The 25,914-nt window shown below is 35.0% G+C and overlaps 1 protein-coding gene across 9 annotated transcripts in view; it reads right to left on the reverse strand.

The window, feature by feature from the left end:
- The window catches only part of FBXO38 (F-box protein 38), a 99,439-nt gene that overhangs the window by 27,280 nt on the left and 46,245 nt on the right, over positions 1-25,914 (reverse strand). For all 9 annotated transcript variants that reach the window (XM_056811616.1, XM_056811613.1, XM_007474053.3 and 6 more), the window contains 7 exons: positions 22,375-22,512; positions 18,878-19,015; positions 10,273-10,366; positions 9,148-9,278; positions 3,876-4,046; positions 2,251-2,393; positions 1,277-1,487 (listed from right to left, as the gene is read on the reverse strand). In XM_056811616.1, coding sequence (XP_056667594.1) covers positions 1,277-1,487; positions 2,251-2,393; positions 3,876-4,046; positions 9,148-9,278; positions 10,273-10,366; positions 18,878-19,015; positions 22,375-22,512 — 1,026 coding nt within the window. The remainder of the gene's footprint in view (positions 1-1,276; positions 1,488-2,250; positions 2,394-3,875; positions 4,047-9,147; positions 9,279-10,272; positions 10,367-18,877; positions 19,016-22,374; positions 22,513-25,914) is intronic.

A 25,914-nucleotide genomic window follows, 5' to 3' on the forward strand; every position in this document is an offset into this window, starting at 1 on the left:
GTCTTACATTTCTGGAAAAGATAGGCTGTTGGGAATTTCATTTATTGCTAACATGAAATCAAAAGTGGAGGAGCTTGGTTAAGCTATCAAATCCTAATCTTTCCAAAACATAGATTCTCAGGTCATTTAGGCCAGTCTTATAACTTTCAATGACTCTAATCATTTTTTATTCATTCACACATCTTTAGCACAGAAGGTTTTCTACTGATGCTAAGTTCTGTTGATCATGAAATGCTATGGTCTCAGAATAGCAAAATCAGAGGTAAGATAAAGGGAACCTGAGGATACTTCAGGTATGAGAAGTGGCATAAATGAAATCAAGGATGTGTATAACTAGAAAAGGAGTCAAGTCAATAAATTTGTGGGAAATGGTAATCCAAAATGCTAATTGATGTATCTGAAATTTTTAAAAAAGAATTTTTAAAAAATTCTGAATTTAAATAACAAAAGAGAACATCTCCACCAAATATGTATAAAAAAAGGAAATCTACATAAAAGCATGAATCCCCATTTCCTATGGCTTGCTTTTTAAAAAAAAGTATATAATAAATTCTACAGGTTACTTTTAAAACTGTTCTGCTCATCTGTGCTTTCATTTGAACTTTTGCTCTCTTCTGTTCATTTTTCAAAAATTTTACAATGGCTGAAAGAAAAAAAAATAATAAAAAAAAATTCCCTACTCAAAGATTTGACTTGATTTTGCAGGCATAAAATACAGAAGTCAGAGGTCTGCAGCCATGCCTAAGCTTTGGACAATTACTCAACAAAGTGTTATGAACAGGTGTTCAGAACAGGAGTCTTGAACGGGTTGATGAAATGGTCTTCTTTGCTAACATATTCCAATAATAGTGTCCAAGGCACCCCACTTTTCTCTTTTCCCTTCTTGGGTGACTTGGTTATGACACTACAGGACCAGGGGCCCAGTTCCTCACGTTATATCCTCTAGAGTATATGGCAAGGAGAGGGGAAGTATACAGGTACTTTCATCATTGAAGAGGCTCTTAATACTATTCCTATTCTACCTTATTTAAATCTCACTGTTATAGCTTTTCAAATGATCATAGAGGAATAATTATGTGATGAAAAACTACTTGAATTTCTTCTTACAAAGGCAAACAAAGAATGCTCATTCCCCCTCTGTCAGCTCAACCAGTCAACCTAGAAACATAACCTGATGATTTCACAAATAAGAAAGGAGATGGTACTTTTGGGAAAAAGAGAGTGAATACAAAGTAAAAACCATTTCTGTCTGGAGCTCACAAAAGGTCAGGGTTACCCTCAGCTGCAATCTGCTGTTCTTCGGCCTGTCCATCTTGGCGCATCTCATTCTCTTCATTCTGGTCATTGGCTTGCTGGGGATTATTGTTGGGTCCATTGGGATTGTTGTTTTGATGATTGTCATTTTCATTGTTGGAATTCTGGTTGCTCACAAGGGCTGATGAAACACCAATTCCTGTACCTGCACTCAGACCAACACGTGCACAACCCTAAGGAAAAAGAAAGTTGACAGTGACAAGGGAATGATTACTCCAAATGCCTAGTTGAGTGAAATTTCAAAAATTTTACTTTCTAATTTTTGCCCAAGAATGATCTATTCTAAATGCTACATGCTGAAGAGGAGTTTAATAATTTGAAGATGAAAGGTAATTTATGAGCTGTTAAGTTCATTATTCTTTATGTTGAATTCATATACTATTCTATTTGTGTTAAGCCCTTGTATACATTTTGTATGACTCCTTTGATTTTTCTAGGACAGAGAATATGGCATTATGGTATAGTGGAAAAAATAGTAGACATTGAGCAGAAGATCTGACTTCAATTTAAGCTCCACTGCCTAGCCTTTACCACTCTTCTGCCTTGGAAACAATACACAGTATTAATTCTAAGGTGGAAGGTAAGGGTTTTAAAAAATATATATCTGCTTAGAGTAGAAAAATAATTTTACACATGAAGAAACTGAGGACAAGAAAGGGAAAGGGGCTTATAGTCAAACAGCACGCTACTGGCAGAACCCAAAGTAAGTTTATTGATTTCCAGTTTATAGTTTTTCCCACTACATTTTGCTGCCTATACTATTTTCAGTATAATTTTCAGAGTTTTGAGTTCATTCAAAAATAAATTCCTTTATTACAACTTTCAAAAAGTAGAGCTATTTTTAGAATACCTGTTTCAGATCATATTTTCTTGTTTTTGTTTTTTTCCCCCCTAAGCTTCAAAAAATGCCAAACAAACACTCCCATTGTGAACTACCTTGGGTGGTTCTCGAAACATCTGGTCCAGAGAGATAAATTCCAGGCTTGGCAACAACTCAATGAACTGACTGAAAGATTCGAGTTTAACTGCATGACATCTCACCAAAGTGAGGTCAACCAGCCGTGTCCATCTTGAATGGTCTGAAAAGGAAAAGCGAATAATTTCAAGCCTTAAACTTATTTTAGGCTGCTAAACTGTTCCATTATCATCAGAGCATAGCATAGTCATAAAAGGTTATAAATCCAGACGTATTTTAGAGCTATTAGGAACCACAGAGGTCATCTATTCCAACCTCTTCATTTAGCAGATGAAGAAACTGTGGACAAGAGATGTTAAGTGATTTACCTAGTTTATAATCTGGAGATTATAAAATTGTATTTGGCAGTACTGGGATTTATATTTAGGCCATTAGATTCTAAATCTGGTGCTCTTTTCACTAAAATAGAAACTCTCATTCCTAATATTCTCCCATCATGGAACCCTCCCCACAAAATCCTCCCTGTCTACTTATGTAAAAAGAGCCACAAATCTGAGGTCTCTTTATTCTAAATATAGCTTATATCTTTCAACCATACAATAATGCCTCTTCAGTTCTAACTTATGAAACTTCCTTATAAGACCACTGTTAAAAAAAGATTGGTGAAAGCTAGTTCTTTTAAAAACGTTTTTCTAGCAATATCATTTTAAACATGTTCCATTTCTAGAAAAACCAAATGTCAATGTGACCCAAAAGTTTCTTGATGATTCATCTAGGGATATGTAATTTATGTAACTCATAGAATCCGATTCTAATAGGTCTGTCTGTGAATTTTAGTCACAGTGTCCCCGAAACCAAATAAGAGTTGGAGCCTCAGCCCCATATGGGGGAAAATACTTATTGGTTAGTGTTCTGAATTTTAGACACAAGAAAAAAAATCTTCCAATCCTGTAATGGTTTAAAATAAGCATGACTATATTAAATGAATTAACCTAAAATAGTATTAGTTATAGGATTTTATGTGGAAATGAAAACCTTGGCTATCATTCGTTTCAATTCCCTTTCTTTCTTGGTAAATGAAAAAATGGAGAACCATAAAATAATACAGTATGGTGGGAAAAGCACTGAATTTGAAGTCAGAAGACATGTATTTGAGTACTGAGTGGCTTTGGGCATATCACTTAACCTCACTGGTACTCAGGTTCCTCATCTGTAAAATAGAGGGTTTGGAAAGATCACCTTTCAGGTCTCTTCTTGCTCTAAATTTTATGAAGTAATTTTCCCTAAATAACACAGGTAGTGGGTAGCAAAGCTGATATTTAGCCACAGATGTCATCGGTCATAATATCTGTAGGCTTTAAAACACTACCTAAATGTCAACTTTGCTACCTACCTCATGAGATTATTGAAAGGAAAGTGCTCCATCAAATTCATGTGATGAAAATGTGAGGAGTTATATTTGTATTATCTCAGAGGACTAGTGTGAAGAAAGCATGACAGAAATATAAGAAATTAAGAGCAAAGCAAGATGAATATGGGTCATGCTGTGGAACCCGTAGGGAGTGCCTTCTAGTAGCTCTAGATACAAGATAGTGTCATTTTATTTTGACATATAGTTTTAATTTTATTTTTAAGTTTAGAGTACCTGTGATCCAATTATTTGGGTTATGCAGATGAGGACAATTATAAATAAGCAGGTATTTGATACAGGAAAAAACCTCATTGACAGCCTTCATCCCAATATCTGTGATGATGCCAGGATTTTCCACAACATCAGCTAAGCCATACTTCACCAAATCGGCATTAGTCATTTTACCTGAAACAAAAAACAATGTCAGAAAGTGAAACTCCTAGGAATCACATAGTTCAACTCATTTCCTACCTCCAGTCCACCCTGAATGAAAAAACAATATAATATAAATATATAAATATAATATAAAACCTAATTTTGATAATAATACTCCAAGGATACCTGACTGTATAGCTAAACATGGTACCAATATTTCATCTATATTCGAAAGCCCTCCACCACCCATGTATACCAGTTTTTCTAAGTTGCAATGGCCAAATAAAATTATCATTTAGTAGTCAATGCCCAATGACAAACCTCTCCATACTTAGCTAAGCTAATCCTCACATAAGAGGCATATTTTCACACCATAAAAAGGAATGGGACAGAAATCCTTAATATTGAGAAATATGAATAAGAAAAATTTCATTTCATCTCCAGTCATGAAAACAATAAATTGAAGACCAAAAATGAATGTGACATCTGATAGCCCCCAAAGAATAGATAAAAAATATATCGTACTGGCCAAAATATAAGGTGAGGTTCTCAGTTCCAGGCTAAAAAAATGAAAGTAAAATAAAATTCTAATAATATTACTAAGTTCACCTTTAAGAGTTATACTTTTGGGAATCTAGTATTTGAAAAATCATATATACCTGGCCACCACCACAGGGATAAGGGATCATGTTTGGTTACATTAAATAAAGTAAGCATAGCATACAAGTGGGATGGAGACCACCTCCCTCTATCTCTAAGGAATGCTTTTTATGGGTCCCATCTTTATTCTGAGGTCACTGATAGAGACCCAGGTATGTAGACAAACTGGCACTTGAGGGACTGGATAAAACCATGATTTTAAAAGATATGACAAAGTCAGTTCAGCTTCTCAAGAATACAAATCTTGCAAAAAATATTGAGTTAATGTTTTATGAGAGTATTGAGAATAGATATTTTAGTTTTTGTTTTTTTTTTAAACTAACAGTGACTGTGGGAAAAACTTAAGTTTTTGGTATCTAACCTCACAGAGAGAGGAAACTGAACTTTTGCACACATGAGCTTCTTCTCTCAGAAACAGAGAAGAGGCTTTAGGTTGGTTACATAGAATATAGAATGTGGTTATAGAATAAAATCACTTACAAAGTAAAATCTATAATCAAGAATTAATTATCACAAGGGCCGCCCCACCAGCTAGTAGTTTCATTGTTTGGGGGTTCCACTTCCTCAAATATAAAATGAGGGGGGCTGGACAATTCTGTAATCCTTTTCAATTCTAACAATGTGAGAAACCATGTGACATATGAAGAAGGGCACTGAATGCAGTTAGAGGACCTGGTTAGAATCCTAGCCTTGGATAAGTCACTCTACTCCCTAAACCTCAGTTCCCTTATCTGTAAAATAAAGAGATATGATTAGACTCAGAAATTATGATCTTTTCCCTTATTTAATCCACAAACCCTCTAAAAATCCAAGAATCATTTTACTCCAGAGAAAGATAATTCCTAGCCCTCTTCTTTAAGTCTTCTCTTTTTCAAATCACATCAATTAAACAAGTATTTATTATACATCAACTATGTGTACAATATAATGACAAAAATGAAAGTAGTCCTTGATCTTAAGGAAGCTTACATTCTATTATGGGAAATAACCAGTTTGCAGGTAAGTAAATACAAAGTAATTTTAGGAGAGGGAACACTGGTAACTAGTGAAATCAGGAAAATCTTCCTGTAGGAAGTAGTACCTGAGTGGAAAATTGAGGGCATCAAAAGATTCTAAAGGATGGAGATGAGGAAATACATTCTAGGAATGAGGGCCAGCCTATGTTAAAGGCATGGAAGTGAGAGATCAAATTCTTGGGCATTAAATCCTTTACATTCTACTTCACAGAATATAGACTACCACATTCAGCCTTTCCAGGTAATTTTTCCCCTATTAAGACACTGATGAGTTAAGAATATACTTTGTCACTCATTTCCAGGACTTTTTAATAAATCTTTTCCTCCTGAAAAGGGGAGATAAAGTAGAATATTAAGAAGGGAAGATTAGATGGAGAATCTATAGGGGGCGGCAGCGAGAGCAACAATATGATATAAGAGAAAACACTGGACCTAGTGTCAAAAAACATGGATTCAAACCCAAGATTTGACTCTAATTAGTTGTGTAAACTTAGGTCAAGTATTTCCAACTCTCTGAGGCCCAATTCGCTCATCTATAAAATATAAATGAATAATTCTTACAAGTCTGTTATAAGAAAGGCATTTTGTAAAACTTAGAACTCCACAGAGTTATTTTAAGATTTAGAGCCAGAAAGGACCTCAGAGATCATCTTGAATAAGTTCCTCCATCAGTAGAGAATTAAACCAAGGCTTCCTGATGTTAAATGACTTGTCTGTGAAGGTTGTTCTTGAGCCCAGTAAACAAGGGATCTGTGATCCAAACCCAATTTTGAGTCCAAATATATTTTCCACCATTCTTTCCACTATGTCATACATATTCTGGAAGAGTGGGCTTGGATGTCCTTTTCAAGACATATAATTTCAAGGGCTGCCCTACCATCTATCTTGGGAGGTAGACCTTTGAGAAGATTAGGAATGGGGAAGGTGAGGAAATGAGAGATGAGAGTTCAAAGTTTGGAAGTCCAGCTTCCCAAAATGGATACATCTGTCTGTAGTGATTAATGGAGAAAAGAAGAAATTATAAAGAAGTCAAAATATCCAGGAAATTAAAATTTTGATTTTAAGATCAAGAGTGCTGAAGAATCAAACACATGTCTAGCTAGTTTAAAAATGTTTTTGAGTTATAAAAAGGCACAAAGCTCCTAAAGAGATCAATACAGAGGTATGGCCTAAATCCCAATTCAGAACCAGTCCAAGATGGTGTAAAAGGATGAAAGAGTTAAGTGGATTTGTCTGTAAAAGACTAGCTGTGAGCAACATTTTCCAGAATATATAAAAAGAGATCAGTTTTTTCCACCTAATGCTATATTTTCACTTTATATAAACAATATAATTATACTGTGAATGCTGACAAGATGTTAATAGTTTTAAAATTTTGAATACAAAAAACGGCAAGGAAAAACTGTAAAATCTACTGGAAATTAAGGACTACAACAGAGTTATGTTAACTTTTGACCTAAGGAACTAAATTCTTTCTTTTCTACTACAAGCATAAATCTCATCATATTACTTCATCTGCTCAAAACCATAAAATCTATCACTGACTTCCTATAAGGAAAAGTTTAATCTCCTTAACTTGGCATTTAAAGCCCTTGATATAGTATTACTGTAATTTTCCAGGCTTACCATACCCATGTACTCTACTCTATAACATAATACACAATTGACTCTCCCTACCACATGTTCTATGCTTTTCCTGATTCTGTTCATGTTTTTCCCAATACCTTGGATGTCCTCTACTCTATTGGTTGAATTCTCACCATCTTTTAAAATCATGACTCCTCTCCTTTAATAAATAATGATCTTTTGAATCTTCAGAACTTATACAGAATTTTGCTTGCACTTCTTTTCTATACTCATCATGCAATTTGAGGGATGAGTTGTTTTTGTGTAATTTACCCCCACATACACACATACTTAATTATACTGAGGCAGGGATGGCACCTGATCTCAATTTTATTATCCTCAATACTCAAGTGGTGTTTTGCACATAGTAAGCATGTAATCAATCAATGGAATTAACAGAATTTGGGAGTTGGAAGATACTTCAAAAGCCATCTTTGTCCAATTTGTAAGAGTAATACACTCTACTGGATTAAGTAATCTGGTACAGGTATTCATCCAGTTTCCACAGAGAGACCTCTAGTAGGCACTGATTTTGCTTCCCAAATTGGTTCATTTCAATTTTAGTCAGCAGAATTGTTACAAAGTTTCCCCTTAAATCAAGCTTAACTGCCACTTTGCAGTTACAACTCTAGTTCTACCTGGGCTATAATTCCTTCCCACCATCATCCCCCTCATTCTCTTAGACTTTTCTTCTCAATTCAAATCTAACAAACTTTTACTAGGTTTCAACTATGCCCATGAAAGAGGGATTATGAGTACAAAACAACTGTTGAGGGAATTTAAATAACCAAGGCTAGCTTCCCTAATTCCTTCTAGAAATCCTCACAAGGCTGATTGCACTTGAAGGCAAAGTCACCAATCTTCTCATTAAGCTGATCAACCTCCTCAGGATCCATGAGTTTATCCAAGACCTTTTGACCTTAAAATATGAGTTGAATTGCCTCACTTTAAAAATGCTGCAAGACAATATCCAAAGAGAATTCTAAGTGTGAATTTCAAGAAAAACAATGAATTTAAACCTGGATCTTTTTTGAGGTTGGTTAAAAATAGGGGCAAGAAGATAAGGAGTTTTTAAAAAAATAAAATATAAGCTTTTCCTGAGGATTTAACCAATGTGGTGAGAAAATAAGTTCGTGCAATGTATAATGATTTTGATGAGTATACCTGAAGGGATGACTTCCCAATTGCAGGTTCTAGGTTGTTGCTGTGAACAAGCCTTTCAAAGACAACCTGCAGAAAGAGCGTATGGACTGGTTGCTCACTGAAGATCATACTCTAACACCATCTGGAAAAGTCAAGAAACCCTCAGTGGGCTTACTGTGTGAATGGCTACTGCAGGCATGGAATGGATGCTTATTTGAGAGTACTATTAAAAGCTTCAAGAAATGCAGCATAATAAACACAAATGAAGGACAAACTGGGGAAAGGATGCTGCAGGGGAAAAGAGCTTTAGGTAGTAGAAGAAAATAAGAAAACTGTGCAGGCAACATTTGCAAACAATTCTCTGCTATTTATCTGATGTTTGTTGGTGATGTTTCACTGATTAATACTTTGATATTTGGTACGATAGGTCCAAAACCCACCAAATACTCTAATTTTACAATGTTTTCCTGGGATAAGAGTTTGAGCCAGAAGAGACCTTAAAGATCATTTAGTCCAACTCTTTCATTTTACAGATAAGGAAACCTCTTCTTTAAAAAACAAAATTATCTAAGGTTTGAAGTCACCTTATATGTGGGACAACACGGTATATCAAAATTTGGGTTTCAAACTGGTCATGTTAAAAGAGAAGCATTTTGGGGGTTGAAATAAAAGTAGGATAGTCTTACACTGCAGTAAAAACTCATCTACATATCCCAGGTGGAGGGTTTCAAACTGTGGGAACTCCAATTCTGCCATCTTGAGTGCAGAAAAGACGCCATCTTTGGTTAGAGAAGGCTGGATTCTAACTTCATGTAACCTAAAAACAAAGAAATACAGAGATGAAATCAAAGAAAGTCAAGCAAAGTTTCACTATACTCAATGACTTCTTAATAGATCGGTTATAAAAATAGTTCTTTCCAAGGAACAATACTGTATCATAGAAGTCAACCAAAATAACCAATCTGATTTAGTGGATACCAAAGAGAAAAATCCTGTTATAAATAAAAATTAATCTGGTGGCTTATTACTAGATTTATAAGCATTTATTAGTAAAGAGGAAGAAAAAGAGAAATAGGGTTCTCAGTCCTAACTTCTAGTAAACTTCAATCCTCCATTGTAGTCAGCTGAGGCTATGGGGTTTATCAGAGATTACCAGATAAGAAAAGAGTCCAAAGAAAAATACCAGCCCAGAGACAGGTATGGGCAAATAGACACATTATACTCCCAGTGCTGGCTTTTCAAAACCTTTCGCTCCTTCTCCCTTTTCTTGGCCAATGGCTTTCAAACATCATGCCATCTGCTCTTCCATGGCAATATCATGCCAGGCCATCAGAACATTAGACATAACACATGATTCTATGACCCCTATGTCCCACCACTGGGGTGCCACGGGATGGAGGTATTTTACTTTACACAAGTGATCACTAGACTTCTCACACATAGCTTATAAGTGTTGGGAATTTCTGTTGGTCTGGTATCTTATGGGAAAGCTGTCCATATTTTACCCTGAGAAACCATGAAAAGAACCATCGTATTTGGTGGTGCTCCTGGAAAAATCCAGTAAAACATTTCCCCTTCCTTCTAACACAGGAAATCACTGCTTTAGTAAGAAAGAACTGGAATAGTCTAAGCTAATCACCCTTCTTAACTGTTACAAAGCAGCTAAGTCACTGTAGGCTATGATTTATATTTTTTCCTCAGTAGCTTAAACAGTACTTATCAGAACCTTGTGGTCAGGATGTACTTGAAAAGTTATTCCATCAGTAGCCTTAGAGCCAAAATAGAAAAATTTCTGAAAGGAGAAGGCCTACCTTCGAGCAGCGGTGATGATGAGGTAGCCAAGATCTACTTCAAGAGCATTCTTGCAAGCTCCCAAAACAATAGTGTGCAAATTTCTAAAACCACCTGGACAAAGCAAGGGAAGGAAGGAAAAAATTAGAAATGTGTTTTTCAATAAAAATAGTTACAGGCTCTCCCCATTCCTTTGCTTTACATTGATTTCATTCATTCAAGACATTTATTAAGCTTTATGCTCAAAACAAGACAAAAAAGATAAGTAAATTCTTGCCCTCAAGGAATTCACACATGATTGCCATTCTTTCATTTCAATTCTTTAAGGACAATATTACTGACATTGATGACAACTTTTTCCTATATTCCTAGTTAAGCTGGTCTTTATAGTGGCTGTCTAATATAACTGTGCTATGGCATTTCAGAATGTTTAATTCTCATTATACAGCTTTGAAGGATATGAGCAGTTTTAATTGTAATGACTAGGGTTCTTATGAGCTCCACATGTGTAATCTCAGTTCTCTGGGCTTACTACCTAGAAATCAACCTGTTTCAGTCACAACACTGTAGAAAGAGTCCGAGACTTGGCAGACCTGGGCAGACATTATTAGCCATGTGAGCAAGGTCAAGTCACTTAACTTTAGTTTCATCTGTAAATGTGGAAAACAATACTTGCATCAACTACAGGACACAGTTGTGAGGAAAGTTTGTAAAATTTAAAATGCTAAAATAACAAATGTGAACTGTTATTTTCAATTTCATAGTCTTGGTTTGAATAGATACTAATCTCTAAACACCTCATACAGAGACTGTAGAACATTTCCTTCTCCTTAACCACTGAAATCAATCTTTCCTTTTTTTTTTTGAGGGGGGGTGTGGGGGGATGGTCCCAGAACCTGTGATTTCTTCAGAGTACACTTTCGTGAGAAAATTATTTTCCCCAATGCAGACTGTCAATTTCTATACAACTTACAATATTAGAAATTTGCCTAGTTCACAGAGAGGTTTAAGTGTCTTTCCCAGAACCACATAGTCACCATAAGTCAGAGTTAAGTATAAAACCCAAGGCTTTCTGATTTGAAAAGAAGCTCTAGTATTTTAATGAAAATTATTGTGAATTTTCTTTTACATTTTAGTACTATTGTTCATGCTATGATACCTATCTTTTTTCTCATCTGAATCCCAAATACTTGAACTCTGATTTCTAGTTTTATGCATAAAACTTTAAATTAAGTACAATATCACAACTTCTCTCTGCAAAGCTAAACTTGCTTGCCCTTTAGTATATATATTATCAATAAGGAGGACATTTTAAAGTCTATTCTACATTGGCTGGTCATTGGAAATTTGGTAGGTAGGATTTCCTAATTTTTGGAAGTTGCTTATCTGGTTGATTGTACAAAAACACAGAACAAAGTTCTGCTCTTGCCATGTTCTAAGGAAAAAAAAGGAAAAAAAAGAAAAAAAAAGAACTAGAAGAAAATAAATTTCAATCTATATTCTGAGTACATCAGTTCTTTATCTGGGAGTAGATAACATATTTCATAATGTGTCCTTTGTAATTGTGGTTGGTCCCTACACTGATCAGTTACTAATCTTTCAAAAGTTGATTTTAAACAAATTGCTAGGATTGTATAAATTCTTCTTCTTCTGGTTCTGCTCACTTCATGTTGCATCAATTCATACAAGTCTTCTCAGATTTTTTTGAAACCATCTCATCATTTCTTTAATTTTTAATTTTATTTTTATTATCATGCAAAATACACTTCCATACCGCTCACTGTAGGAAGAGCACACTAGAACAAAACCCAAACCCTAAAATAAAACTGCAAATACTTTTATATAAAAGATAGTATGCTTTGATCTATATCTATCTGACTACAATGGTTCTTTATCTGGTGGTGGATAGAATTCCAAATAATAAGTATTTCGCGATTGTCCCAGATCATTGCATTGCTGAGAGTAGCCAAGTGTTCAGGTGATCACCGTACAATATTGCTGTTATTGTGAGTGATGTTCTCCTGCTTCTGATTATTTCGTTCTGCATCAGTTCATGCAGATCTTTCCAGCTTTTTCTGAAATCATCCATCACCAACACGAACCATGATTTGTTCAGCCATTCCCCAAATGAGGGACAACCCTTCAATTTCAAATACTTTGCCACCCAAAAAAGAGCTGCAGTAAATATTTTTGTACAAGTCGGGCTTTTCCCCCTTTTCATTGTCTATTTGGGATAAAGACCCCTCAATAATGGTATTACTGGATCAAAGTGTATACCCAGTTTTATAGTCCTTTGGGCATGGTTCCAAATTGCCCTCCAAAATGGTTAGATCAATTCATAACTCCACCAGCAGTGCATTAATGTCCCAATTTTTGCCACATCCCCTCCAACATTTATCACTTTGATAGGTGTGTGGTGGTATTTCAGTGTTGCTTTAATTTGCATTTCTCTAATCAAGAGTGATTTAGAACATTTTTTCTTATGATTATTGATGGCTTTGATTTTTTCACTTGAAAACTGTTCAAACTCTGACCATTTCTCAATTGGGGAATAGCTTATATTCTTATGAATTTGACTTAGTTCTTTATAAAATGAGAAATTAGACCTTTATCAGAGAGATGCGAAAAATTTTCTCCCCAGTTTATTGTTTCCCTTATAATTTAATTTTGGTGAGATTAGTTTTGTTTATATAAAAGCTTTTTAATTTAATATAATTAAAAGTATTCATCTTATATCATCTCTTGTTTGATCATAAATTCTTCCCTTCCCCAGAGATCTGCAGGTAAACTATTCTATATTCCCCTAATTTAGTTATGGTATCACTCTTTATCAAAATCATATATCCATTTTGACCGTATCTTGGTATAGTATGAAAGACTGGTCTAGATTGCTATACTGTTTCTGCTATACTGTTTTCTAATTTTCCTTAGAAAATTAGCAGTTTTTGTTAAACAGTGAGTTCTTATTCCAAAAGCTGGGATCTTTCAGTTTATCAAACACTAGATTGCAAATGGCATTATGTATCTAATCTACTCCATTGATTTACCATTCCATTTCTTAGCCAGTAACAGGCTGTTTTGATGATTACTCCTTTATAGTATACCTTGATATATGGGGTTGATGAGCCACCTCCCTTCACATTTCATTCCTTTGATATCTTTTGTTCTTTCACATGAATTTTATTATTTTTTATTTTTATAAAATAACTCGTAGTTTCATTGGTACAGTACTGTATAAGCAAATTAAGTAGAATTGTCATTTTTCTTATAATAGTTCTGTCTACTCATGAGCAATTAATATTTTCCCAATTGTTTAGATCTGACTTTATTTGTATGAAAAGTGTTTTGTAATAGCGTAAATATAATTCCTAGGTTTGTCTTGGCAAGTAGATTTCCGGATATTTTACGTGGTCTAATTATTTTAAATGGAATTTTTCTATCTCTTGATGCTGAACTTTGTTGGTATTATATGTTGATAAAATATATGTGAATATATTTTGTATTCTGCCATTGTACCTACATTATGAATGATTTCAACTAGTTTTTTAGTTGATTCTTTAAGGATACCATCATATCATCTACAAAGAGTTATAGTTTAGTTTTCTCACTCACTACTTTAAATCCTACTTTTCCTTATTGCTAAAGCTAGAATTTTTAATATAATATTAGATGTTTGTTCAATTTCTTTTTTTGAAAAGGGATTATTTTTAAATATTCTAATTGCCCTTTTGTCAATCTGGGCAATTTACATTTTTGTATATATTCATCCATTTCATTTACAATGTTGGATTTGTTGGCATATAATTGGGCAAAATAGCTGATTCCTTTAATTTCCTCTTCTTTGGTGGTAAATTAATCCTTTTCCTTTTTATCTGATAGTTCCTTTTTTAAATCAAATTCACCAGTGTCCTATCTATTTAATTTTTTTCATGAAACCAACTCCTAGTGTTCAATGATTCTCTTACTTTCAATTTTATTAAGTTCTCCTTTTATTTTTAGGATTTCAAATTTAGTCTTTAATTGGAGATTTTTAATTTGTTCTTTTTTCTGGTTCTTGTGTTACATGCCCAATTCAATGATCTCTATTTTCTCTATTTTATCGATATAAGTAAGCATTTAGAGATATAATTTCCCACCAAGTAATTCTTTGGCTATATCCAATAAGTTTTGATATGTTGTATCCTCATTGTCATCCTCATTATTGAAATTTCACTATTGAATTATTGGTTGTTTCTATAACTTGTTCTTTGACCCACTCCTTTTTTAGCATTAAATTATTTAGTTTATTTAATTTATTAAATTATTTAGTCTTTCCTTGGACCCTTATGGATTATGATTTTTATTGTGTTATGATCTGAAAAGGATGTATTTATTATTTCTGCTTTTCTGTATTTGGTTGTTAAGTTTGTAGATCCTAATACATGATCAATTTTTATGCAGGGATATTCCTTTCTATCCTGATCAATTTTCCCCAGAAGCTTATTAGTTCTAATGAGTCCTAACTTCTAAAATTTCAATTCACTTCATTAACTGCTTTCTTATTTTTTGGCTTGATTTATCAAGTTCTAAAAGGGGGGGCAATTAAGCTCCCCCACTAGTATGGTTTTATGTTCTATTTCCTTCAGAAGCTCATTTAATTTCTTCTTTAAAAATATGGAGGCTATACTATTTATGATATATGTTTAATATTAACATTACTCCATTGTCTATAGTACCTTTTAGTAAAATGTAACTTCCTTCCTTTTCTCTTTTAATCATATCTATTTTTGCTTGGAGATCATGATTACTACAGTTTTGTTTGTTTGTTTGTTTTTACTTCAGATGATGCACAATAAATTCTGCTCCAACTCCTTATCTTTACTCTGTGGGTGTCTCCCTGACTCAAATGTGTTTCTTATAAAGAATATATCGTAGGAGTCTAGTTTTTAATCCAGATTTTTTAAATTGCTATCTCTTTCCAATTTACAGGTGAATTCACATTCATAGTATGATTACCAACTATGAATTCCCTCCATCTTATTTTCCACTTTTGATCCTGCTCTTTCTTCTTTCACTCTGTCCTTGCTCACAGGTGTGTCTCTCTCTCTCTCCCTCCATTTCTCTCTGTTCCCCCTCTCAAATTCCTCTATTACGTAATTACCACCCCCTACTTCCCTTTCCTTTTTATTACTCTCAGTCCCCTTGTCTTATTCCCCTTCTACTTCTCTATAGGATAAGATAGGATTTTATACTTATAGTTGTTATCCCCTCTCTAAGCTAGATTTGATGAAAGTAAGGTTTAACCATTGCCCACCACCACCCTCCTTCTCCTCCTCCTCCACTGTAATAGTTTTTCTTGCCTTTTTATGTGAGATAATTTACCCCATTCCACTTCTCTTCCCTTTCAATCTTTTTTTTTTCACCCTTTGATTTTTTTCACACATCATATTCTAATTAGCTTAGCTCCAAACCCTCTGCCTATATATACTCCTTTTAACTGCTCTAATACTGATTTTAAAAAATTCCATAAATTAAAAATATCATCTTTCCACATAGGAATACATGCAGTTTGACATACTGAAACCCTTCAATTTTCTCTTTCTTATTTACATTTTTCTGCTTCTCTTCAATTTTATGTTGGGACATCAAATTTTCTGTTTAGGTCTTATTTTTATTAAAAGCCCCCCCCCCCCCCCCTCCGAATAGACTCAGTTTAGTTGGATAGATGATTCTGGGTTATAAAACTAGATGTTCTGCTGTCTGGAATAGTAAATTCCAAGCCTTCAGATTCTTTAATGTGGAGGCTTCTAAGTCTCATGTAATCTTGACTGTAGCTCCATGTTATTTGAATTGTTTCTTGAATTTAGCTATAATATTTCTGGGGGTTGTTTTTTTGAGATTTATTCCTGGAGGTGATCTTTGGATTCTTTAAATATCTATTTTAATATCTAGTTCAAGAATATCAGGGTAGTTTTCTTTGATTTCTTATACCATGATGTCCAGGCCTTTTTTTTTGCATCATGGTTTTCAGGTAGTCCAATGATTCTTTTTTTAAATTCTTACCTTCCAGCTTAGAATCACTACTCTGTATTGGTTCCAAGGTAGAAGAGTGGTAAGAGCTAGGCAATGGGGGTTAAGCAACTTGCCCAGGGTAACAGCCAAGAAGTATCTAAGGCCAGATGTGAACCTAGGACCTTCCATCTCTAGGCCTGGCTCTCAATCCACTGAGCACCCAGCTGCCCACCTTCCAAGAATTCTTAAATTGTCTCTCCTAGATCTATTTGCCAGGTCAAGCTAGTTTTTCAACGAGGTATTACTTCACGTTTTCTTTTGGTTTGTTTTTCATTCTTTTGATTTTGTTTCATTGTTTCTTGATGTTTCATGAAGTCATTAATTTCTAATTGTCCAATTCTAGTTTTTAAGGAACTCATCTTACATGAGCTTTTGAACCTCCTTTTTAACTTGGTCAATTCTGCTGTTATTTTCTTCTTATATTGCCTTCATTTCTCTTCCTCATTTTTCCTCTACCTCTCTTAATTGATTTTTGAAATCCTTTTTGAGCACTTCCATAATCTGAGACCAATTTATATTTTTCTTTGAAGCTTAGTGTGTTTTACTTTTACTATCCCTATCTGTCTTGCTCTTCTTTGTCTCTATAAAAACTTTCTATGGTTAGGCATTTTTTTTTTGATGTTTGCTTATTTTGCCAGCCTTTTCTTTGACTTTCACTTTTATCTTAAAAGTGGGCTCTATTCTCAGGATAAAAACTTCTGGTCTTCCTTGATGCTACTTATAGCTTTATATCTGGGTTTCTGTAAGTTTCAATTCTTCCAAGGTGGAATGATAGCCTGTGGACTAAGACCTCTGAAAGCCACCTCACTCTGCTGATTCAATCACCCCTTTAGATTGCTAAGGATTTGCAGACCTTAGAGCACTGTGAGCTACCCTATGGTAGAGTTCAAACTATAGCCTCAGGCTTCAGAGGGGGCTTTTGGTTTAACTCTGGGCTTGTTCAGGTCAGGAACACCATGGACTGCCTTGTCCTAGAACTGGTAACTTCGCCTTGAGCTTTGGTAAGGGCTAGCTCTTCACCTGGGCTCAAACAGGCCAGCACACTAGGGGCTATCTTAGGCTGGGACTCGGGGCCTTTCTCTGGGCTTACACATAGGATTGCTTCCACAGACTGCCTTGCACTAGGATTCTGGACCTTACTGCAGGTTTGGGCTGGGGCGTAGAATTTTACAGGGTATGTATAGGGTTGCAGTGCTGTTGGCTTAGGCGGTTTTTCAGGGTGTGAATATTGGCTTGGGCCCAGATTCACAGTGGAATAGTAGATGTCGGTTGGGGGAGGGGGGAATAGAGGGGCTTGCTGATGGCTTATGTTGGTACTCCTTGGTGTAGCCTCCTATAGGCTGTGCTCCTCTTTCAAGCTGTTCTCTGCATGAAAGTTGCTTCACTTCATCTCCTTGTTGGTTCTTTCAGTCTAATATTCATTTTGAGGAGTTATTTTAAGTGGGTTGGAAAGGATTCTTATGGTAGTTTAAACTTTTCCTCCTTCTACTCTGTCATCTTGGCTCTGCCTCTCCTCATTATTTCTTCTAGCACAATAGCATTCCATCACATTTAAATACTGATTTAGATATTTCCCAATTAATGGACATACCCAATTTCCAATTCTTTGAAAACACACAGCTACTGTAAATACTTTTCTTCTTTGATCTCTAGGAAGTAAAGACCTACTGGCATACATACCCTAGGTCAAAAGGTATGTACAGTTTAATAGCTTGTTGTAATCTCTAGCCTTATTAATAACTATCTCTTATTATTGCCTTTATGCAAAATATTTAATCAAAAATATTATAATAAATGAAAAGAGATATGATAGTACTAAACTTGGAGTTGGTAGGATTGAGATTTAAATCCTATTGACCCCTGACATTTATTAGCTTTGTGATTATGGACAAGTCACCTAATCTCTCAGAACTTAGAGCAATTTTCCAAAAGTATAAATTACAGATGAGAAGCAATTTGCATCTGTGAAGGAGTCTGAAATTGATGAAATCTTATATAGTTACAACCAATGTGATTTTATAATAATTTGTTATGAAATTCATTATTTTGCTACATATACTTACTAAATGGGTCAGAATGTTAATACCATAACCATTTCCAACAATTTTTAAATCTTCAACACATTTTAATAATAATTACTACACTTTTTATAACATTAATCAAATTAATAAAAACTTTGTAATCCTATAAACAATTATTTTACTATATTGTTATCCTCCTGAACATATTTGATGTAATTCATGAGAGAATGATATCTTGAGTTGTGAAACCGAAATAATGAACTCTGAAGTCTTATTCAACCAAGCTCTAGATAGCACAAAAATATCTCAAAAAGAATTTCTAATACATATTCCCAAGACATGATCTGATGTAGCAGTAACTAAACAAGTCAGAAGAAAAAGTCTCTTGTTAAAATTCCTGTCAAATGACATAAGAGGGCTGTGATTACTAATAATTGATTTGTATCACATTTATAATGAATGGCCTTTAAAACAGATGCAACTACACTTCCTCAGAAGGAAATTAATTTTCTAAAGACTGCATGATAATACAGGACAAATGAAAGAACTATACCTGATCGCCAACTGTCTTCAACTACGTGTTGGATGAGACCTCCTAGGAAAGGAACTCGAACTAATTCTAATTGTTCCAAGTTTCGGGCAGAAGCTAATCCAGTTACCAATGGGACATACTTCAAAGAGTTTGTAGGCCCTGAGAAACCAAAAACGTAATGATATGACAGATGGTGGTACTGGCGATAGTCAGCATTCATATAGAGATTTATAGTCAGCAAAGCACTTTACAAGTTTTTATCCTCACAACAACCCTGGGAAGTAGGTACTATTATAATCTCAACTGTACAGCTGAGGAAACTATAAAGGTTAAAATTATGGTTGACACTGAAGGTATAATGTATAATAATTATTTTGGTCACCAAGTATTTTACTTATAAAATCCCAATGAAACATCCAAGTCAGCTGGAAATTTTATGGTGATTTAATTGAAAGTGGAGGAGATTAAGGAGAAGGGAGAAGGAAAGGAGTAAGTCCCCCCCCACACCCCCCACCCCTTGCCAGCTAGTACCAAGCAGGGAGATTAGGAGATATGGTTTTGGAGTATGAAGGAGGAAGGAGTCAGCTTGAACTCCAAAAGGGAAAGGGCTAAGCCAAGATGCCCGAACCTGAAATCAGCTCCAGGGCAAACTCACTGCCAAACCCAGACAAAATAACTGCCACCACACCAAGATTGTTGGAACGCCTAGCACACTGCCAGCCAGAGTAGCCTCTCCAGGGAAAGAGGAAGAGAGAAGAAGTGACGTGCCTTATATAGACGGTTTTATGTCACTTTCCTGCGTCTCATCTGTACCAATGATAGCTTAGCTTGACTTAGGACAACCCAGGGGTCTGTCTGCTTTTTCTGCACATGTCTGTTGAAAGCCATTTCCTCAGATAATTAAATCTTGAGTTTGGTGCAAACCTTCATAATCTTGCTATACTAAGGAGGGTGGAGAAATGCATGGTTCCCAAGACCTGATTCTGTTAGTTCAAGTATCTCTATTGTTATTGATCAGGAAATAGCTAAATCAGATCTTCTAAAGTATGGTGTGATTAGGGTGGAATAGTTTTAAAATTCACAAAACTGAGGCAGACAGCAGTTAAGTGACATGCCCAGAGTTAGTATCTATGTAGGTATCTAAAGCCAGATTTGTACTCAGGTTTCTCAAAAACTAAGTCTCCATCCACTGATCCAGTTACCTCCTTTCAGATAATCTTAAGATGAACAATGGAAGCTCCCTTTTTTCAAAACTGTTTCTGTAAAATATGACCACAGAAATTTTAGAGATCTTAAGTCCCAACTTCTCATTTTGAAGATTTTGGAACTAAAGATTAAGTGATTTGCTCTAGGTAATGTTTCCATCTTTGTTTTGCTGACCAAAGCTTAGGCCTCTTTTAAAATAAATTTTTTTTCCCAAATAAATTCTATGTGTATTTCAAAATGACACAAAAGTGGCTGAACCTCCAGAATGAGATTTCTGCTAGCAGTAAATAACTGAAAGACAATGGACTAGAAGCCAGAAGGATTTGGATGTTAATCCTGGCTCTGCTATTTATTCACTAAGTGACCTTGAACCAGGTATTTTTCTTGGGCCCCAATTTCATCCGCTCTTCTATAAAATCACAATTTAGACTAGACTATTATTCCTTCCTGCTGTAAAATTCCATACTTTTATTAAACCAGCCAAAGGCAGTTCTCAATATGCAAAAGTAACTCAGTGAAATCTGAAGTTGTGAATTTTAGATTTACTCCACCCTGCTTAGTCTAACAAACAGGAATGTCTACACCCCTACTTAAGGATTAAGTGTTGAGAAGGATGGCTATGACAGACATATGCTAGCAAATGACAAATCAGGAACAACTGACAGACCCCTCTGGGCTGTCTTAAGTCAAGTTTAAGCTACAATTGGTACATGTGAGACGCAGGAAGTGATGTAAAAAAACGGTCTATATATTTCGTGTCACTTCCTCTCTCTTGGGCTTTTTCGCGGAGGTGGCTCTGGCTCTCCTTGGTGCCTGCAGTTTTTATTCAGGTCTGGTGGTGAGCGTACTTGATGAGGTAACTGGGAGAAGCTTAGTAGCATGGTTCAGGTGAGGTGTCTTCCCTGAACTCTCTCAGAGTTTAGGCTGATTCCTTTTTTTCCCTTTACCTTTCCTAAAAATGCCATCCTCCTAGGAGGCCCCTCATCTTGGAGGAGGCCTCGTTGCTGGAAAGTCTCTGAACTTCCCTTGGCTCAGGCTAGGCCAGAGAAATCTTAAACCCTTTTCCCTCTCTCTTCCTCTTAATTCCTTCCCTCTATATTAATTAAACCACCATAAAATTCCCAAACTGACATGAGTATTTTTATTGGGATTGAATTAATCCCCAGTGACCATAAGTATAATATACTAGTCAAAAAACTCCTAAATTTACACCTTACAAAGGTATAGTATTCTTTCTGTATTCCTTTAGCACAGTTGGAACTGTGATACTATACTCCTCACCACCAAGACAATGAACTAACCAAATAAGCATTTATTGAACAATTAGGTATCAGACATTGTGCTAGCAGGGTATGAGAAGTTTAAAAATTTATAGCTTAATATTCTGAAACAATTATCAAGTGAAACAAAGAACATCAATAATCCAGTGCCAAAACATAATAGGCAGACACATTTTGAACTAGATGAGCTATGTGATCCCTTCTAAGAATGATATGCCATGGCTATGACTAAAGTACTAGGGTTCAGGATTCAGAGAAGGGGCATAGTCATAGAAAACTTTGTGGAAGAGGCACTATAATTGCTCAAGGTGGAGAGGAACTTAGAAGTTATCAAGTTTAACATTTGCATTATACAGGTAAGAAAACTGAGGACATGTAATTAAGTAATTAGGAGCACCAAGGATTTTACCATGAATAATTGGCAAAATGAAAAAAGTCCAGTATGATTCTAAGTAGGTAAAATCAGAACCAACAGGGCTGGTGCAGGGTATAGTAAGGAGGCAGAAGGTAAGACACAGATAGAGGCACCTAGGTGGCTCAGTGGATAGCACATTAGGCCTATCTGACCTCATTCACTTATTAGCTGTGACCATGGGCAAGTCACTTAATCTTTGAAAATGGGGAGAAAAAGGTGAATGTTAGGTAGCAGGAAATAAGTATAGATGAGTATGACCTAGCAAGATAGGGAGAGGTATTTCACTCTGATGCCACAGCTAAGGGAGTCAGTGGAGATTTGTAGGCAGAGAGGTAACATGAGAAAAGTATTGCTTAAAGAAGATTAATTAAAAAAAAATATATATATATATATATAATATATGATGGACTGGATAGAAGCAGAACAGAGTCATAAAATTTAAGTACAAAGCTGTTTCAGGAAGAAATGATGAAAGTTTAATTCAGGATGTTGCAGATTGGAATGAAGTGTAAAGGACAGACATGAGAGATGTGTATGAGTATATGACAATACATTTTGCTTTAGAATTTTTAATATGTGCAACTTATTACAATTCTGTCACTCAGCCATATAATCACCTGCACAGTTCCTCATGACGAAAGTGCGTAAGCTGATGCAAAGGAAATCTTTAAAAGGCTGGGGCTTGGTGAGTCTCACCCACTTCAAATAAAGGTGCCTTAGCATTGGGATACAAGGAATTTCAGGAACATTTACCCCTAGAAGAAAAAACAGTTAAGAATTAATTAAAATAAAATGCTTTGTTCTATAAGCAAACTCAAGAATGCATTTGCTAAGTCTCCTAGGAGACTGAAACATCTGCAATTCATCTAACCAATGAATATCAAATATAGTCTATTTTAAATAATCCTCAAACACATGTATATACTTATTGTATAACAGACCTTTGTGAATATATTATTCTTTTTGATTCTTTCTAAAACTGATATGTATATTATGATTAAATAAAGTAGAAGGCACTGAAGATGTAGATGAAAAGTACCCAAGATCCTTGCTCACAAAGACCTCAAAGCCTCATATGGCATAGAGACAAAGACATATAATATACATACAAGTAAGTATGAGACAGGGTAGAATGTTATAGGAGCAAAGAACTATTAGATATCTGGGGAGGAGGCATCATTTCATCAGTTGAAAGGAAGGAATGTTTAAGGAAGGCTTCATCTGTCCCCCATATATCCCCATCTTGAAGGAATCAAGATAGAAATAAAAGCAGATTATTGAGTTTAAGGGCAAGAGGAGAAAGTGAAAGAAGGCTACTATAATGGTAAAAGGTTTAAATTGGTGTGGGTAAGGGGGAGTGTGGATCAGGGAGAAATGACTTGCCTGCACAAAGACAATGAGTTAACAACCAGATTTGAGCAAAAACTAGCTCAAGTCTAATTGTTTCTTTAGCCAATCTACCATTTCTAAATTAGGGAAAATATCATTAAAGCTGCCCTTTCGAACTGACACTGAGAATAATTACCATTTAGTTGTCAGTAATACCTTTTAACATTAGGCAGGAGCAGATATGACTGAGAAGTATTTTGTAAATATATCAGTGTGTTTCCATCAGTGTCTGGTTTAAGATAAAATAATTTAAAGTAAAAATATCATCAGATTGAAGGTCAGTTCATGAAGCTACCCTAGCTTGATGAAAATGTCCCAGAAGAACTTCTCTTTTTGTTCCATGTGAAGCAATAGGGGGAAAAAACCACTAGTCATAAGAGCAAGACATGTATTTGGGTCCCAGTTCCAAGTTATTTAATTTCTAAGTTCCAGTGCTCTTATTTGTAAAACAATGATATAATCTGTGGTTGCTAAGGCTCAGAGACTTGCTAAGGAATATCAAATGAAAAAATGTATGAAACCATAAGTACTATATAAATATTAGATGTTCTCAGTATGTAAAATGGATATAATACACTCAGTATCTTGCATGGTGGAGAGAAAAGTGTTTTCTAACCGCAGGATGTTACACTATTACTATTAATTTCATATATTCACTAAGCTACTTTCTGACTATGCACAATATAGTTTCCTCTTAGAAGAGTACCCTCTGAAGAGGTCACTTATACCAGCTATCTGGTCAAAATAAACCTCTCGTTGTCAATGAATAACTTGTCATTCTGGCTTACAAAAGGGTTTTAAGTTTTTGTTTTCTTAAAAAATTTTTAAATTTTATTTTTTTCCTGATAGTAGGTCAATACAATTTCTTAATATTTGTTTTCTTATATTTTACAATCTGGGTTCTCTCTCTCTCTCTCTCTCCCTCCTATTCCACCCCTCTCTAAGAAGGCAGGTAATATTATAGGTTGTACATTTTTATATACTATATATTGCCATGATCATCATGTTGTGAAAGAAGTCACATACTGCTTATAGTAGAGAAAAATTCATGGAGGAAATAAAGAATGGCATCTTTTAGTATACATTTGGACTTTGTCTATTCCTTCTTTTGCAATGAGTATACTTTTTTTGTCATGAGTCTCTCCAGGCTGTCTTGGATCCTTACCTTGAGCTGTAATTCACAGTTGATCATCATACATTATCATTGTTACTATGTACAATATTCTCCTGGGTCTCTCCACTTCACTTTGCATCTCTTCATTTATATCTTTTTAGGTTTTTTTTGTGATCATCTTGTTTAATCATTTTCTTATGATATAATAATATTACAAGTATATAACAACTTTTCCAGCTATTTTCCAATTAATAGACATCCCTTCAGTTTCTAGTTGTTTGCCACCACAAAAAGCTGCTATAAATATTTTTTGTACAGTTGGTTCTTTTCCCTTATCTTTAATCTCTTTGGGATACAGACCTAGTAGTGATATTACTGGGTCAAAGAATATGCACAGTTTTTTGGCCCGTTGAGCATAATTCCAGATTGTTCTCCAGAATGGTGGTATCCATTTGTAGCTCCACTAGTCTTTTAAGATTCTATAGTGTGAATCCTTAGAGCTTCAGCAACTCGGGGTAAATTACAGAAAATAAAATTTCTGAGTCTGCAAAGCTCAAACCTCTGGGAGCTTGAACCACAATACTACCAATATGACACTAATGCATTGCTTGTGGAACTGTGAAATGACCCAGCCATTCTGGAAGGTAATTTGAAATTATGCCCAAAGGATTATGAAACAATGAATACCTTTTGATCCAGTAAAACAGCAACTTGGTTTATTCAAAAAAACGGGAAAGGATTTACTTGTAAAAAATATTTATAGGGGGCAGCTAGGTGGTTTAGTGGATTGAGAGCCATGCCCACAGTCAGGAGGTCCTGGACTTAATCCCCATTGTCTAGTCTTTACAACTCTTCTGCCTTAGAACCAATACACAGCATTGTTATCACAGCATTACATTCTAAGATGGAATTTAAGGGTTTAAAAAAAATTATAGCTGCTCTTTTTGTAGTGGCAAAGAATTTGAAATTAAATGTTTGTGTAATACTATATGTATAACCCAGATCAAATCACCTGCAAGCACCAGGAGGAAGAAGTGAAGAGAGGGAGGGAGAGAGATAAGTTCAATAATATAACTTCACAAAATTTATGAGATCAAAATGGATATGTGATTTAGATATAAAGAGAGATACCATAACTAAATTAAGGGAACACAGAATTGTTTACTTGGAAGATCTCAGAAGAAGGGAAGAATTTATGACCAAACAAGAGATAGAGAGTATTATAAAAGATGTAAAATGAATAATTTTGATATTAAATTAAAAAGCTTTCACATAAAAAAAATTAATCTAACCAAGATTAGAAGGGAAACAACAAACTGGAAAAATTTTTTTATAACAAATGTCTCTGATAAAGGTCTAATTTCTCAAATTTATAAAGAATTAAGTCAAATTCACAAGAATACAAGCTATTCCCCTATTGACAAATGGTCAAAGAATATGAACAGGCAGTTTTTAGATGAAAAAATCAAAGCCACTGATAATCATATGAAAAAATGTCCTAAATCACTCTTAAAGAAATGCAAATTAAAACAATGCTGAGGTACCACCACATACCTATCAGATTGGCCAATATGACAGTAACAGAAAGTAATAAATGTTGAAGGGGATGAAGCAAAAATTAATGCATTGTTGGTGGAGTTGTGAACTGATCTGA

The sequence above is a fragment of the Monodelphis domestica genome, chromosome 1 (assembly GCF_027887165.1).
Source record: "Monodelphis domestica isolate mMonDom1 chromosome 1, mMonDom1.pri, whole genome shotgun sequence".
In the NCBI taxonomy this organism is placed as follows: domain Eukaryota; kingdom Metazoa; phylum Chordata; class Mammalia; order Didelphimorphia; family Didelphidae; genus Monodelphis; species Monodelphis domestica.